This window comes from Zootoca vivipara, chromosome 12 (genome assembly GCF_965207765.1).
Source record: "Zootoca vivipara chromosome 12, rZooViv2.hap1.1, whole genome shotgun sequence".
NCBI lineage: Eukaryota > Metazoa > Chordata > Lepidosauria > Squamata > Lacertidae > Zootoca > Zootoca vivipara.
In genome coordinates this window covers 29,952,967-29,968,202 of record NC_142595.1, presented here as the reverse complement: position 1 = coordinate 29,968,202, position 15,236 = coordinate 29,952,967, and the positions used below count along the sequence as shown (strand labels likewise).

Genomic DNA, 15,236 nt, shown 5'->3' with positions numbered 1-15,236 from the left:
AGATGTTAAAAAGCATGGGGGAGAGGACAGAACCCTGAGGCACCCCACAAGTGAGAGCCCAGGGGTCCGAACACTCATCCCCCCCCACTTTCTGAACATGGCCCAGGAGGAAGGAGCGGAACCACTGTATGACAGTGCCCCCAGCTCTCAACCCCTCTAGACGGTCCAGAAGGATGTTATGGTCAATGGTGTCAAAAGCCGCTGAGAGATCCAGCAGAACTAGGAAACAGTTCTCACCTTTGTCCCTAGCCCGCCGGAGATCATTGACCAGTGCGACCAAGGCAATTTCAGTCCCATGATGAGGCCTGAATCCCGATTGGAAGGGATCCAAGTGGTCCGCATGCTCCAGGCGTGCCTGGATTTGTTCAGCAACCACCCGCTCAATCACCTTGCCCAAGAATGGTAGATTTGAGACTGGGCGGTAGTTGGCCATATTAATCAATGGATTGACATATATTTATTATTCCAATTCATGTATGATATCTGTGATGGTGACTGAAGTATAAAATAACTTCTGAAAATGGGTACTCTTAGCACCAACATACAATTTATTTATTTATTTAGCACAAGGTTAAAACTTTTTTATTTTCCCAGGCATTTTTGATTATGGTATTTCTAAGCAGGTTGAATGTCTTTATTCCTCTTAATTTCATTGTATGGTTGATCTGTTATTTCATAATGCATTTGTCATTTTACATTTATCTCAATACCCTCCTAAATTACTGGGGGTTTTTTTTTAAAAAAAGGAAGGGATGGATAAAATTACAAAAGGAAGGGATTAAAAAAGGAAGGGATGGATAAAATTGGCTGTAGGTTGGTTATCAATAGTAGTAATCCACATGAATTTCTTCTCAGATTAGTGTGTATATTATATATATTATATATATATATATATATATATATATATATATATATATATATATATATTAAAAAGTAATAATAATCATAGTGCACCATTGCTTAGATAAAGGCAAAGACCTGAGGGTACAAACACAATTAAAGAAGAAAACTGGAAGATGTGTTTTGGCTAAAACCTAATAGCTTTGATACGTCAGCCTTGATCTCCTTGTTTCTTAAACTATAAATCACTGGATTCAGCATGGGTGGAACCATAGCATATACCACAGTAAATACCACATCCTGATCAGAAGGGGTGTTAGATGTAGGCCCCAGGTAGGCAAAGAATCCACAAAATAATAATGTGGAGATGACAGTGAGGTGAGGAATGCAAGTTGAGTAAGCCTTTTGCCTTCCCTGCACAGAGGGAATTCTCAACATTGCATAGAAAATCTGCACACCACCTCTTCTTGCCACTGCTGCTTCCCACAACCTACCAGTGATGTAGTTAAGTTTAAAAAAGAAAGGATTATGAGGGATAAATGGATAATTTGGGGGAAGCCAATATCTCCTCCCATTTCCCTCCCTGGTTTGTGATATTGAGATCTCATATTTGATCAAACACCTCTCTTTTCTATCCAGCTACCCTGTTCCTCAGAGCAGGAAAGCATAAGCTGAACAGTTTTAAATCTAGGGAGGTGCTATGAATATGACCATAAATAGTAGCAGAAGGCAGGACATGTGAAACCTTAAAGTGGGTACTTCTGAACCCAACTACCCTTCCCTATGACCCATGAGAGTCTGAGAGGACAGAAGGAGCTAATTTTATTCCCATTTGGTGACGGACTATTCCAAAACAGAATATCAAGCTCTAACTATATTAGCAATATGGGGGATATTCAGTAATCCATATATTTTCAGTGGTGACATAAATGCCACTTCCAAGAGAGTGAATTAGATTGAGAAAATGGTGCAGTGAGAAAGTGCTGCAACCCGGTCCAATTTGTCCCATCTTCATCACCATCAAGAAGTTCCATGCCTGTAATGTAATTTATCTTTTAAGCTGTAGGTTGGTTATCAATAGTAGTAATCCACATGAATTTCTTCTCAGATTAGTGTGTGTGTGTGTGTGTGTGTGTGTGTGTGTGTGTGTGTGTGTGCAAACATGCTTGCCTTACTAGAAATGTTTACTAGAGGGAAGTTCACAGTGTGCAGATTTGAAGTTCTTCCAAAGTTGGATAGGAAATGCAGTAGGTAGAGTATCAGAATGAAGAACTGAGTTCAAATCCCCCCCAGCCTCCCCTTGCCCCCAAATACATACACTGTGGGTTTATTTGAAGCTGTTGCATTAGAAATGCATTAGGGGATAGTATACTATGCATTGTCATTCAGTGTAATGTGCAAAGATATGATACTGTCAGGCATCAGAGGATCCAACTCCCACGGTAGTTTGCCTAGAACGGTTAAGACAATGAATTTCTTACCATTTGCTTTCTATTCAATATTCACAGAGAGAGGCTTAGAAATGAATCTAGATTCTAGCCCTTTTCTTCAAGCCCTTTGCTCTCCTACTTTTAACGCTCTCCGGGTTCTGTGAAATGGTGGGTCTGGAATGCATTCTAATGATAATGTGTCAGCCAGCTGCTCTGGCTCTTCCTCCTCCTCTCCCATTATTTCCCCCATCTTCCTTTGAGGGGAAGGAACATTCCTCAAACTCCTTTTGTAATTCAGAACTGTCTTCTTATTCTCTGGAAGGGTCAGGCTGAGGAGGCAGTCTCCACCATTCCTTCTCTGTCCAGTCCCTGACAGATACTGAGCTAGCAAATGTGGGGCATTGTAAATCACTTGCGATCAAGGTGGTGTACCCAAAAAACCATATATTTTAAAATCATAGGTTATAAAAAATGTATGTACATAACCATTATAATTTTTATATAAAAAAGTCATAAAAGCATCAAATCACATACATTCCGTATAGTAATATAAAATGGCTTAGTCACCCTTCAGAGAAAGCACTTTTAAAAATGTAAGACTTTGGTTTCCTCCTGTTTATGTATTAAGACTGTCAAGAGGAAGCCTGCCTTTGTGTTCCATCATTAGGAAAAAAAGTCATGAGCATACAAAAGATAGGGTATTGTCTGGGGTGGTGCCCCAAATATGGAATCCCTCCCCTCCAAGATGGGGAACACCAACTAAGCACCAATACTGTATCTTTTTTGGAGGAAGGTTAGCCCATTTTTAGATTGGGGTATTTTTAAACAGGTTGAATGGTTTTGTTCCTCTTAATTTGATTGTATTGTTGGTTTGTTGTTTCATAATGAATTAGACATTTTCCACTACTTGGAATATTGTCCTGAAGTCCATTTTGAATAAAGTAAAAAAGGTGGAAGGATAAAAATGTAATAAATTTATTAGAAATCATTGTGCATCACTGTTGAGATGAAGACTTAAAACACCTACAATTCAAAAAGACTTGATGATGTACTTTGACTAAAACCTAATAACTTTGACATGGCAGCCTTGATCTCTTTGTTTCTCATACTATAAATCACTGGATTCAGCATGGGTGGAACTATTGAATATACCACAGTAAATACCAAATTTAGAACAGAGGTAGACCGCAGGTAGGCAAAGAATCCGGTAAAGAATAACGTGAAGATGACAGTGAGGTGGGGGATGCAAGTTGAGTAAGCCTTTTGCCTTCCCTGCACAGAGGGAATTCTCAACACTGCATAGAAAATCTGCACATAAGTTACAATGATGAAGGTAAAACAGCCTAGCCCAATGATAAAGCTCAGCATAACAGCTCCAATTTCAATTAGGTATAAATCTGAGCATGCAAGCTTCAGTAACTGTGGAATTTCACAGAAGAACTGATTGACAACATTGGAGCAAAATGGGGTTGCAAAGGTGCAGCTGGTGTGTAGCACTGCATGGAGAAAACCACTGATCCACACACAAGCCACCGCTTGTATGTAGGCTTGCTTATTCATCACCATCTCATAGTACAATGGATTGCAGATGGCAACATACCGATCATAAGCCATGAGTGTGAGAAGGAAGAAGTTGGATGATATAAAGAAGTTGAACAAAAGGATCTGAGCTACACATCCAGAATAAGAAATTTGCCTAGTATTTAAGAGGGAATTGGCCATGGATTTGGGAACAATAACTGAAACTTGTCCAAGGTCCTGAATAGCCAAGTTCATCATGAAGAAATACATTGGTCTGTGCAAGTGGTGATCAGAAGCTACTGCAGAAATTATGAGAAGGTTCCCCATTAAGCTTGCCAAGTACAATACTAGAAATATAATGAAGTGCAGAAGTTGCAGTTCCCAAGCCTCTGAAAATTCAAGGAGCACAAAGTCAGTCACTGTGGTGGTATTGAACATTTTTTCACTTTTTAGAAGACCTGTAAAAGGAAGGAGGGAAATTAAAACTAAATAATTATGGCCAAGGTCCTTTTATATATATAAAAAAAAACACATATCCTTGTATTCACTAAAATCTCCTTGTTCACAGAATTTTACACACGTGGAAACAGTAAAGCAATAATTGTCACCCTAGAAGACATTAGATTTGGCTGGCTGAATCCTGACCCAAATCAAGAAATTTAGACTTTGGTCTAGTTAGGCGGATTTGTTGGGCTTACAGATTGAACAGTGGCTGCTGGGTTAGTGATGGAGGGTGCAATTCTGCTGATTGCAGGGTGCTGCTTTGTTAGCCTGTTCTCCACAAGAAATCCTCCACTCTGATGAGCATGTTTCACTCGTGAGTGTGTTTAATAAAAATAAATAAAAAAGGAGAAAGAGGCCACATAGAGGCATGGCCAAGGCCATGACATGGGAACTGACATGTCATGGCCTTGTACACACAACAGAAAGTCCTACTCACCTCAGCTGGCCAAAAGCAATGTGCAGCTGACAGGACAGGGTTTCCACAAAAAAGAGAAAAATGCTTGATAGAATTGCCATGTACAAAATTGGCGACAATAAATTGTATAATCTGCGGCTCCTAAACCTGTGAGCAATTGAGGAGCAGAAACCACCCAGGCCCAAGCTTCCCAGGCCCGAGGACAGGCCCAATCCCAATCCTAATCCCAGCAAAAAAACCCAGACATTTCCATTAAAATGTAAAAATCCACCTGGATGGCATGTTGCCCCTCCCCCCAAAAAGAGGACATGTCCAGGTTATTCTGGACATATGTGAATACTACATCATTATCAATTCAGGGAAAGGCTCTATGTTAGGGGTAATCTGTAATGAAGGTGCAGAATATGAATTTCCATACATATGAAATTCCCATTCACATGCTTTCTCATTATTCACATGCTTTCTCATCATGGTGCTGACTTTTGAGATTACTTGCACAGTAGACTTGATCTGTGTTACTTGCTTGCATGCATTACTCTAAGTGCCCAAAGTGTCCCCACCACAAGGAAACCACTCTCTCTAAAGTTATATCTATAAATAACTTACAAGTTTCCTTCTTCATTGATTTCTTTCAGCTCCAGAAGCAGTATCGTCTCTACCATTTTAGAGTACTGTGTCCCTTACCGTTCATGGCAATGAACAATTATTTGTATGGCGACAGTAGATGTCACCATAAGACAGTGGCTCATTTATATACATGGTTTGTCTTCCCAGAGACTTATTCTCAAGAGTTCATTGCAGCAGTGGAAACACACTGAGGCATACACTAGGAGAAAAATAACTTTGTGGTCTGTAGTTCTGCTGATATAATTAACACAGGTTGTTGCCATGTAGGTGTATTAAAATAACAGAGAACTCATGAGACTTAAATTCTTCTTGGCATGCATATACACACATTTTCCAATTTTTAGTATGAGATGTAGGGGCATGTTCTATGACTTGATGTGCAGTGGTACTGTCATGCTTCCCCCTTGAAATAATGAGAAAGCATGTGAATAGGAATTTCATATGTATGGAAATTTATATTCTGCATCTTCATTACAGCTTACGTTACAATTGTGATGCCGTGGGCAATGCTTCTACTGTCATAATGGGATTTTCACTCTGAGTAAATATCTGAATTTGGCCACAAAGGTCAAACATTTAGCCTTTAAACAACAACAAGAATATGGTTCAGGATTCAGGTGATAACAAAGATAAATTTGTGGACATGGGTAGACCTGCCTTATACTGACTCAAACCAAACTAGCACAATATTCTTGTTGGCAACAGCTATCCAGTATTTCAGGCAGGGGTCTTTCCCAGCCATACCTGGGGATCTGGATTGAACCCTGACTTGCAAAGTAGATGCCCTGCCATTGAACTATGGACCTTTACATTTCTGACCTTCCACCAGTAGCCCCCATTCTTGGTCCCTCATATAACCTTGATTTGCGTTAAGTGTAAATGATTTGAACTTTGATGTTATCTTTGTAACATAACCAGCCAATGCCAGAACTTTAGAACTTTCCCCATGTAGACGTTTTAATGGCTGCACTCCAGTTACAAAGAAGCCATAGCTTCTTCACACACCCTTGTCATACAGACAGGCAAAAGTCATTATCACAGATCAGTGGCACATTTCCAGCTTGGCAAAAATACTGAAGGAGGGCTCAGAACAAAGTGAGTGAAGAATGTGTCTAGGAGTGGGGCCATTGTATGGAGCAAGGCTATTGAGTGTGTGTCTTTATAATTAGACATAGCCTAAGAAGACTCCTGAGGGCTGAATAGAGAGGTTCCAAACTCTTGATGTAGAGAAACACACTACAGTCATACCTTGGATCCCAAATGTCTTGGAAGCCAAACATTCCATCTCCCAAACAATCAAAAACCAGATTTTTGAACTTTTTTTGGAAGCTGAACATCTGGTGCAGCTTCCACTATTGTTTCCGGTGCACCTGTGCAATCGGAAACCATTCGGAAGTTACACCTTGGTTTCTGAACATTTCAGAAGTCGAACAAACTTCCGGAATGGATTCTGTTCAACTTCCAAGGTACGACTGTACATATAAAGTTTCTATGTCTGACTTAGCAGCTCAATGCATTATATAAAAGTTCCCATGTCCTGTGGACCAGAAATGCTAAAATACTATTTGTAGTTCTATATTTTTGTGATAACCAATGGTTCTTAGCAAATAAATTGGACCAAATGCATGCAAGGATAGATTTCGTTCCTTTCAGTATCCTGACATTCTAAGATAAACAAACAGAGTCAGTTTTTCCTAATTACATTAGTAAAAAAAATACAGACCAGAGAGTTGCTTAATGTGTCTGCTACTGAGCTATGTTGGACTCCTGAGAGCAAATCTCTAGGAACACAAGATAGATATTAATAAACCTCCTTAGCATGTTGTCAATTTCATATTGCCTTCATATGCCAAAGTGATGGTGAACATTTGTATAGTTTCATTGGTGACTAGATAGCTCTAACAGTGCTGAAGGAGAAGTGCGCCTAAAGTTGAAAGAAATATCTGAAGAAGGAAGAGGAGGGACTGTGACTCATTGACAGAAGACATGCTTTGCGGGCAAAGAGCCCCAAACTCAGACCCTGGCAACCTCCTGGTAATGCTGGGGAAGAAACTTCTGTGAAACTCCAGAGAGCAGATGCCAACCAGTACAGACAATACTCGGGTGGATGTATTTGTGGTCTGACTCTTTATAAGGCAGGCTTCTTTTTAAAAAGGTAGGAATATATTCCATTAATAGTTTCTGAATTGCTCACCTAATAAAAATAAGGTATATACTCCTCCCCTCCAGAAAGAAACACCTTGTTTTCCCCCCCCACACACACACTTAATACAATATATTTCCCCCTCATTACTCTGTATGTCCATGGCATACAGGCATATATCAGAGTACTTATATGAATTGTCTGCCTGAACATGGGGATATTCTTATACCAACATGTGAATCTTGACATACATTCATTGTGATCTGTAATGTTACCATAGGAATTTGGAATAAGCTGGTTTTAAATTTACTTTCCTTTCTTTTTGTTAAATTTCATTTTCTTAAATATAAAAAGATTACAAAATACCAATTAATATTTCAACACTTAAAAGAAGACAAGCAAAGAGAAGGAAGGAAGCATACGCAGGTCTGGAAAATGAAAAGTTAAGTAAATGAGTAAATAATGAATTGTTTAAAACTATTCATAGATAAATAACCAAGTGAGAAGACATATCCTTACAAATTTAACAAATGTTAAAAAAAGAAAGACACAGGGGTTTCTTTAAATCATGCAGAATTCAAATCCACCTTAATTGAGGAAGACCATAACCATACCTTGCATTACATACATTAAACTGGTGGTGAGGAACCCTGCAGCTGTTGCTGGACTCCAACTTTGGTCAGCTCCATTCCTTATGTCAGGGATGGAGGGAGTTGTTGTCCAGCAACATCTAGAGGAGAACCTGACTTTCTCTTTTTCTCATAAAAGGCAGAAGTTGGTGGGGAGAAGTATTGTAACCTATCATCCTTCACTTACTATTCTAAAATTTCTTGAACAATGCATATTCGTTTTCTCTCTCCCCTTTCTTACCCATAAGATTCAGGTCTGTTTCCTTGAAGTTGCAAATTCCTATAATTTGATGTACCATCCTCTTAAGTGAAACAATTCTCCCCCTCCACTGCCAATGTTTTGCAATGAGTAGCAAAGCGGCTAATATAATAGAGAACACAGATTCTCTCTCTCTTTAGGAACCATGTCTTTCAAACACAACTAAAGTTGGAGCCTTCAAAAAGCTTTATTAAGGACCTATGCAGTGGCAGACCTGCTGTATATTTTTGGGGTCCTGCTACTACATCTCATATTTTGATTAAATCTGCTCTACTGGATTATCTCATGTGTCAAAGTCACTGGTGTGGGTAAATATTTTCTATGCCTTATAGTTTACAAAGTTATTGGGGGGATGAAAATTAGAGAACTGTTATATACATGTGTGAATAAAGTCTCTTCTGGAGCCTCTCTGCGATTAGGGGCTCTGAAGCTGAAGCTTCATGAGTTTCATAGTAATTATTTTTTATTAAGGATTTTCTTGGGTTACAAAGGTAGTGCAATGCCTCATTTTTCCCCCATCCCATGTATCATTTTTACACATCAATTTTACTTGTTGAGACATTATGAGGAAGGCGGAAAAGAGGTGGGTGGGATGGGGAGCTGGGTGTGGTGGATTGCCGATGTTTCTGTTTTTCTTGATATGTGTAGGGGTTCGGCGTCAGCGTTGTTTGTGCTGGTTCTCTGTTGTTTGTTCATGCTTCTTTGTTGGTGAGAGAGGTCGGGATTTGTCTTAGGATGTGATTGTTCATTTGTGGTTGGCTGTGGTGATCCTTAGTTTCTTGTGTGAGTGGGGAGGGAGGGTGTTTTGATTAGGTTAGCCATATTGATTTGTATGCTGACGGTAAGTTTTTGTCATTGTCTTGTTGGGCTGTATAAGTGATGAAGGGGAACCATACTGGGGTGAAGGTGTCTTCTTCTGTTTGTCCCCATGTCAGTTTCAGCTTACTGGTTAGTTTTTCTAGTAGGGCTGTTTCCCATACAACTTGGTACCATTGGTCCATGCTTACTCCTGACAGGTCCCTCCAGTGCCTGGTTATGATGTTTCTGGTTGCTGACAATAGGTGGATTATAAGTTCTTTGTGATCTAAGTGAGCACTGTTATCTTGAAAGATATTTAGCAAAAACAATTCTGGGGTAATTTCTAGCACTTGCTTAGTTATCTTACAAATTTCTTGCATGGATGTCTTCCAGAATGATTGGATTTTAGGGCACCCCCACCACATGTGGAGATATGTGCCTGTGGAGGTGCATCCTCTCCAACATTTTGATGAGGTTCCTGAACGTATTAGTGCTAGTTTTCGTGGAGTCAGGTTAGTTTCAACGAGAGTTCTTTTCTTTTCATTGATATAGATTTGAAGGGGGGGTTTCGACCACATTCTAGTCCATTGGGTAGGGTTGATTTCATATCCTATGCCATCCTCCCATTGTCGTTTTATCTTGTCCAGGGGATCTGTGGGATTTTGAAGTAGTATTTTGTATATTGCAGATACCATCCCTTTTCCGTGTCCTTTTGACATTTGGAGGAGGCTTTCGAAAGTTGTCAGGGGTCTAGTTGCTGCTGATTTTACAGTTGGCATGTAATTGATGTTGTGCTAACCAGGGCATTGGGATGTCTTCTAGTTTGTCCTGTATTTCTTGTGTTGACAAAGGTTTGTTGTCTTTATAGAAGTCTATTAAGCGATGCAAACCTTTGGTTTGCCAGGTATTCATCTGGAGGTTTTGTGCTGCATGATGGAACAATGGATGGTCTTCTAGTATATATGGGATTATATGGCGTATTTGGTTGGCTGAGGTGGGGAGGTAAAGGTATTTGGTGCTAATCCTTGGTTTTTTATGTGAGAAAATAAAAGAGTGCAATTTTCCCTGCCATTTGCGAAGTTGGGTTGGAGGGATCCAGACTGGGAGGGTTTGGAATAGGTAGGTTAGTTTTGGGAGGGTGACCATTTTGACCATGGCTATCTTGTCTGAAAGAGTGAAACTCATACTGTCCCATCTCTTTAGGTTTGTAACGTGATGAGAGGGCAATGATGTCTTGTTCTATCTTGTTAATTTTTGAAGAGGTTTGTTTTTTAAGAAGTGCTTTCTCTTTTATGCAAGCTCCTCTGGTCACCGCTTTCATTGCGTCCCATAAGAGGGGGGTATTTATATTGTCTATATTGTTCTCCTTAAAATAGTTTTGGAGAGTTTTTGTGAGATTTGCTTTAATTTGGTTGTATGTGGTTAGGATGGGACTGAAAGACCATGATGGGGTAGTTTGTGCACCGGCGGCAGCAGTTCCCGCCGGGTGTCGATGGTCGGACACTCGGCTCCTGTTCTCGACGATCCATGAGTTTCATAGTAGATCTACACCTGGACTTATGCCTCCCCCATCATGGTATTTGCTGGAATAAAAAAGCCATGGAAAAACAGACCTGATAAAACCCTTAACACCTGGAATATGGTGTTACTGTGTCCCCACTCTGATAAGGATAGGAAGAGCTGCTTCCCTGTCAGGGTCTCAATTTCTTGGCATGGTCCACACACCTATTGCTATTACAGCCTCCTTGTTTCATGCAAAAAATATACTCCTGCTAAAGATGTAAGCAATTTTGTATAAGGTAGTAGTTGAACTAATGGGTATCCCTATTCAGAGCAAACCCAGAGGAAACCCTGCTATCTCCTATTCTATCATCTTCTGCCACACCTCCTTCCTTCCTTCCTTCCTTCCTTCCTTCCTTCCTTCCTTCCTTCCTTCCTTCCTTCCTTCCTTCCTTCCTTCTTTCTCTTTCTTTCTTTCTTTCTTTCTTTCTTTCTTTCTTTCTTTCTTTCTTTCTTTCTTTCTTTCCCTCCTTTCTCCCTGTTTTCTTCTCCTTGCCAATGCCTGGCTGTCAGATTCAGAGCATGAGAAATGTCTCAAAATAACAGCCATAAACTAGAATGAATTCTGCAGACATAAAAACAATCACAGTAAGAACAAATTGAAATTTCCCAATTGAAGCCTGTCTTCTTACAGCACTGTGCTATTATTTTAACAGTTGACTGCTTTCTTCGACAGGCAGCCCACACTTTCATAAGGCGAAAACCATGGCGAACCAATCCTTTGTATCAGAGTTCCTGCTCAAAGAGTTTTCAGAGGTTCGGGAAATGCAGATTTTTCACTTCCTTCTATTCCTGGTATTGTACTTGGCAACAGTAACAGTGAACCTTCTCATCATCTCTGCAGTAGCTTTTGACCACCGACTGCACACCCCCATGTATTTCTTTCTGATGAACTTGGCCATACAGGACCTTGGATCTGTTTCAGTCATTGTTCCCAATTCCATGGCTAATTCCCTCATGAATACCAGACAAATTTCCTACTCTGGGTGTGTTGCTCAAGTTCTCTTATTTGTCTTCTTTTTAGTATCTGATGTCTCTCTCCTGACTGTCATGGCATATGATCGGTATGTTGCCATTTGCAACCCATTACATTATGAGAAGCTGATGAACAAGCAAGCCTGTGTCCACATGATTGCCTGTGTATGGATCACTGGTCTTCTCTGTGCTGTGCTACACACTGGAGGCACCTTTGCAACCCCCTTCTGCTCCAATGTTGTCAATCAGTTTTTCTGTGAAATCCCACAGTTGCTCAAGCTCTCCTGCTCTGGTTTGAACCTAACAGAAATTGGAGCTATCGTGCTGAGTATTTTCATTGAATCAGGTTGCCTCTTCTTCATTGTAGTAACTTATGCCCATATTTTCAGTGCTGTGTTAAAAATGCCTTCTATTCAGGGAAGGCAAAAAGCCTTCTCAACTTGTCTTCCTCACCTCATTGTTATCTCCATGTTGTTATTAACTGGGTGGTTTGCTTACCTAAGTCCTATGTATAGTACCACATCACAGCAAGATTTGTTTTTTGCTGTGATATATTCTGTGGTTCCACCACTGCTGAACCCTGTGATCTACAGCATGCGAAACAAGGATATGAAAATTGCCTTGTCAAAATTATTTGCATCGATCAAATCTTCTAAGAACGAAATCTTCCATTTTCTTCAGTAGGTGTGGGTTCCCTTTCCAGAGCTACCATTCCCAGAGTGGTTTAACATTGATCCCTCATCACAGGGAACTCCAATATTGATTATATAAGTTGCAATAGACAAATTAGAAAATTTGCAGCTACCGTACACTGGGTACAGGACAGGATTCTTATCTGCGTGGAAGCTTCCCTCATTCTTGGCAGAAAATCTGTTTGTTTAAGACAGCAGAACCAGAACCACCTTCATACCCTCTAAACCCCTCACAAACTTGTGAAAAAATGTATTTAACAACAACAACAACAACAACAACAACAACAACAACAACAACAACAACAACAACTTATTATTATTTATACCCACCTATCTGGCTGGGTTTCCCCAGCCACTCTGGGCGGCTCCCAACCGAATATTAAAAACACAATACAGCATTAAACATTAAAAACTTCCCTAAATAGGGCTGCCTTCAGATGTCTTCTAAAAGTCAGATAGTTTCCTTGACATCTGATGGGAGGGCATTTCACAGGGCAGGTGCCGCTACTGAGAAGGCCCTCTGTCTGGTTCCTTGTAACCTCACTTCTCGCAGTGAGGGAACTGCCAGAAGGCCCTCGGCACTGGACCTCAATGTCCAGGCTGAACAATGGAGGTGGAGACTCTCCTTCAGGTATACAGGACCGAAGCCATTTAGGGCTTTAAAGGTCAACACCAACACTTTGAACTGTGCTCGAAAACGTACTCTGTGCCAATGTAGGTGTTTCAGGACCAGTGTTATGTGGTCTCGGCAGCCACTCCCAGTCAGCAGTCTAGCTGCCACATTCTGGATTAATTGTAGTTTCCGATTCACCTTCATTTCACATTTTCCACATTTAAGATGTGGAAGATTCCTCAGGTATGTATGTGATCATATACAAACTGGAGGCAGGGATCAATAGATCTCTTATCTGTAACTTAGCACTCTCACTGTACAAGATGTAAACCAGATTTCACCATCTTGAATCTGTACAAGATCCCACATGTATTTGTAAGCATATATATTTGGTGATTTGTAATTAACGCCCCACCCCCATACACACACCATGGAGGTTCTGAATTTATTTTGTTTTACTGAATCATTCAGGTTTGGTTATGAACAGTACAGCTAATCTGCCACACTCTCATTTCAACAATATGTATTGTAAAAGTTGTACTATTAGATGAATTATTTTAATCATGTTGAAGGGAAGAATAGGGCCATGCTGTTTGGCCCAACTGCTACTATTTATGTACTGGATGGAAGCAACTGGAGCATTCAAGTTTCCCAATCCTGGGAGATCCTTCCTGTGTAAACCATGTCTCACTTTACTGATGGTACCCCTGAATCATGGTAAGCAATGGGTGTGTGATGGTGCAGAGATGACCAGTGGGAATAGTTCTGTGTTCAATGAGTCTGACTTCAGTGGCATGTGCATAAGTTTACAGACTAAAATGTTTAGTTGGAAATCATATACTTTGGGGAAATGCTACATTTTGTTATTTTTCGGAGATCTAAGCAGCCATGTTTTCCTCATCAGCTCACTTATGGTGCGTATGACACAGCACTCACAGGTAAAACTAACTTCCCTTCCCTCTACCGGATGACTCCAAGTGAAACCATTCAGCCCAATGCAATTGTCAGGCTGCTCCTACATTTCAAATGGACGTGGGTTGGCCTCTTCATTTCAGATGATGACGATGGAGAAACATTTTTGCAGATTTTAACACCTCTACTTGCCCACAATGGCATTTGTGTTGCCTTCTCACACAGGGTAGAAAACCTAAAACGTGATTCAGAAAAAGACGTGACAAAAATAGGGTTGCTACTTTTAAGAGATGTCAATGTGCTTGTTGTCAGTGGAAATTCCCGCTCTCTTTGGAATTTAATAACCAAAATAGAGCATGCTGAGTTGTTCAAGACTGACAACTTTGCAAAAGTGTGGATTATAACTGCTGTGAACCCCTCCCTTGTAGGCTAAGGTTCTATATATGTGCAAATAAAGCCCTTGGCCTAAAGACACCACAGCCTCCACTGTGCCTCATTCCAAAGGAAACAGAGACCCTGGGTAAGCACCTGGGACCCCTGGAATCTCACAACACTTGGTGATTGGAGTGGTATGCAACAATATGGATCTGTCTTACACTTCTTAAAATCTTTGAGATATTATTATTATTATTATTATTATTATTATTATTATTATTATTAGCCAAACTGTGTGAACAGACAGACGGTCTCCCTTTAATTTTGACAAAGTTTCAGTTACTTCTAAAGGGAGGGAGTACAGCTGGATATGGCTAGCCTTCCTAGCCAATCACAAAGGAGACTGGCATCCTGACATTCAAGTTTGAAACACCCACTCATTAGTCTTCCTTTCTGAGCACAATTCAAAGTGTTGGTGCTGACCTTTAAAGCCCTAAACGGCCTCAGTCCAGTATACCAGTATATCTCCACCCCCATCGTTCTGCCCTGACACTGAGGTCCAGCGCCGAGGGCCTTCTGGCAGTTCCCTCGCTACGAAAAGCCAAGCTACAGGGAACCAGGCAGAGGGCCTTCTCGGTAGTGGCACCCGCCCTGTGGAATGCCCTCCCACCAGATGTCAAAGAGATAAACAACTACAGTGGAACCTCGGTTTATGAACACCTCGGTTTATGAATTTTCGGTTTATGAACGCCGCGGACCCATCTGGAACGGATTAATTCATTTTCCATTACTTTCAATGGGAAAGTTCGCTTCAGTTTATGAATGCTTCAGTTTATGAACAGACTTCCGGAACCAATTACACCCATGCTTCAGTTTATGAACGCTTCAGTTTAAGTACTCCGCGGACCCGTCTGGAACGGATTAATCCACTTTCCATTACTTT

General features: G+C 40.6%; 2 protein-coding genes across 2 annotated transcripts; one reads left to right on the top strand and one right to left on the bottom strand.

Moving 5' to 3' along the window:
- Positions 1 to 3,293: 3,293 nt before the first annotated feature.
- LOC148683902 (olfactory receptor 14A16-like) lies at positions 3,294 to 8,408 on the bottom strand. The gene is made up of 2 exons (XM_088654645.1): positions 8,351 to 8,408; positions 3,294 to 4,249 (listed from the first exon to the last, which is right to left on the bottom strand). Exons 1-2 carry the CDS (start codon positions 8,406 to 8,408, stop codon positions 3,294 to 3,296), a joined length of 1,014 nt encoding a protein of 337 aa, XP_088510771.1.
- A 3,023-nt stretch (positions 8,409 to 11,431) lies between these two features.
- Positions 11,432 to 12,385, top strand: LOC118094726 (olfactory receptor 14A16-like). Its single transcript, XM_035135335.3, has one exon. The coding sequence runs from the start codon at positions 11,432 to 11,434 to the stop codon at positions 12,383 to 12,385; it is 954 nt and encodes a 317-aa protein (XP_034991226.3).
- The last annotated feature ends 2,851 nt before the right edge of the window (positions 12,386 to 15,236 follow it).

Coding starts and splice junctions, on each gene's coding strand:
- LOC118094726 (XM_035135335.3), top strand. CDS start 11,432: ATGGCGAACCAATCCTTTGTATCAGAGTTCCTGCTCAAAGAGTTTTCA.
- LOC148683902 (XM_088654645.1), bottom strand. CDS start 8,408: ATGGTACATCAAATTATAGGAATTTGCAACTTCAAGGAAACAGACCTG. Junction 4,250..8,350: donor AACAGACCTGAATCTTATGG/GTAAGAAAGGGG, acceptor TTCCTTTTACAG/GTCTTCTAAAAAGTGAAAAA.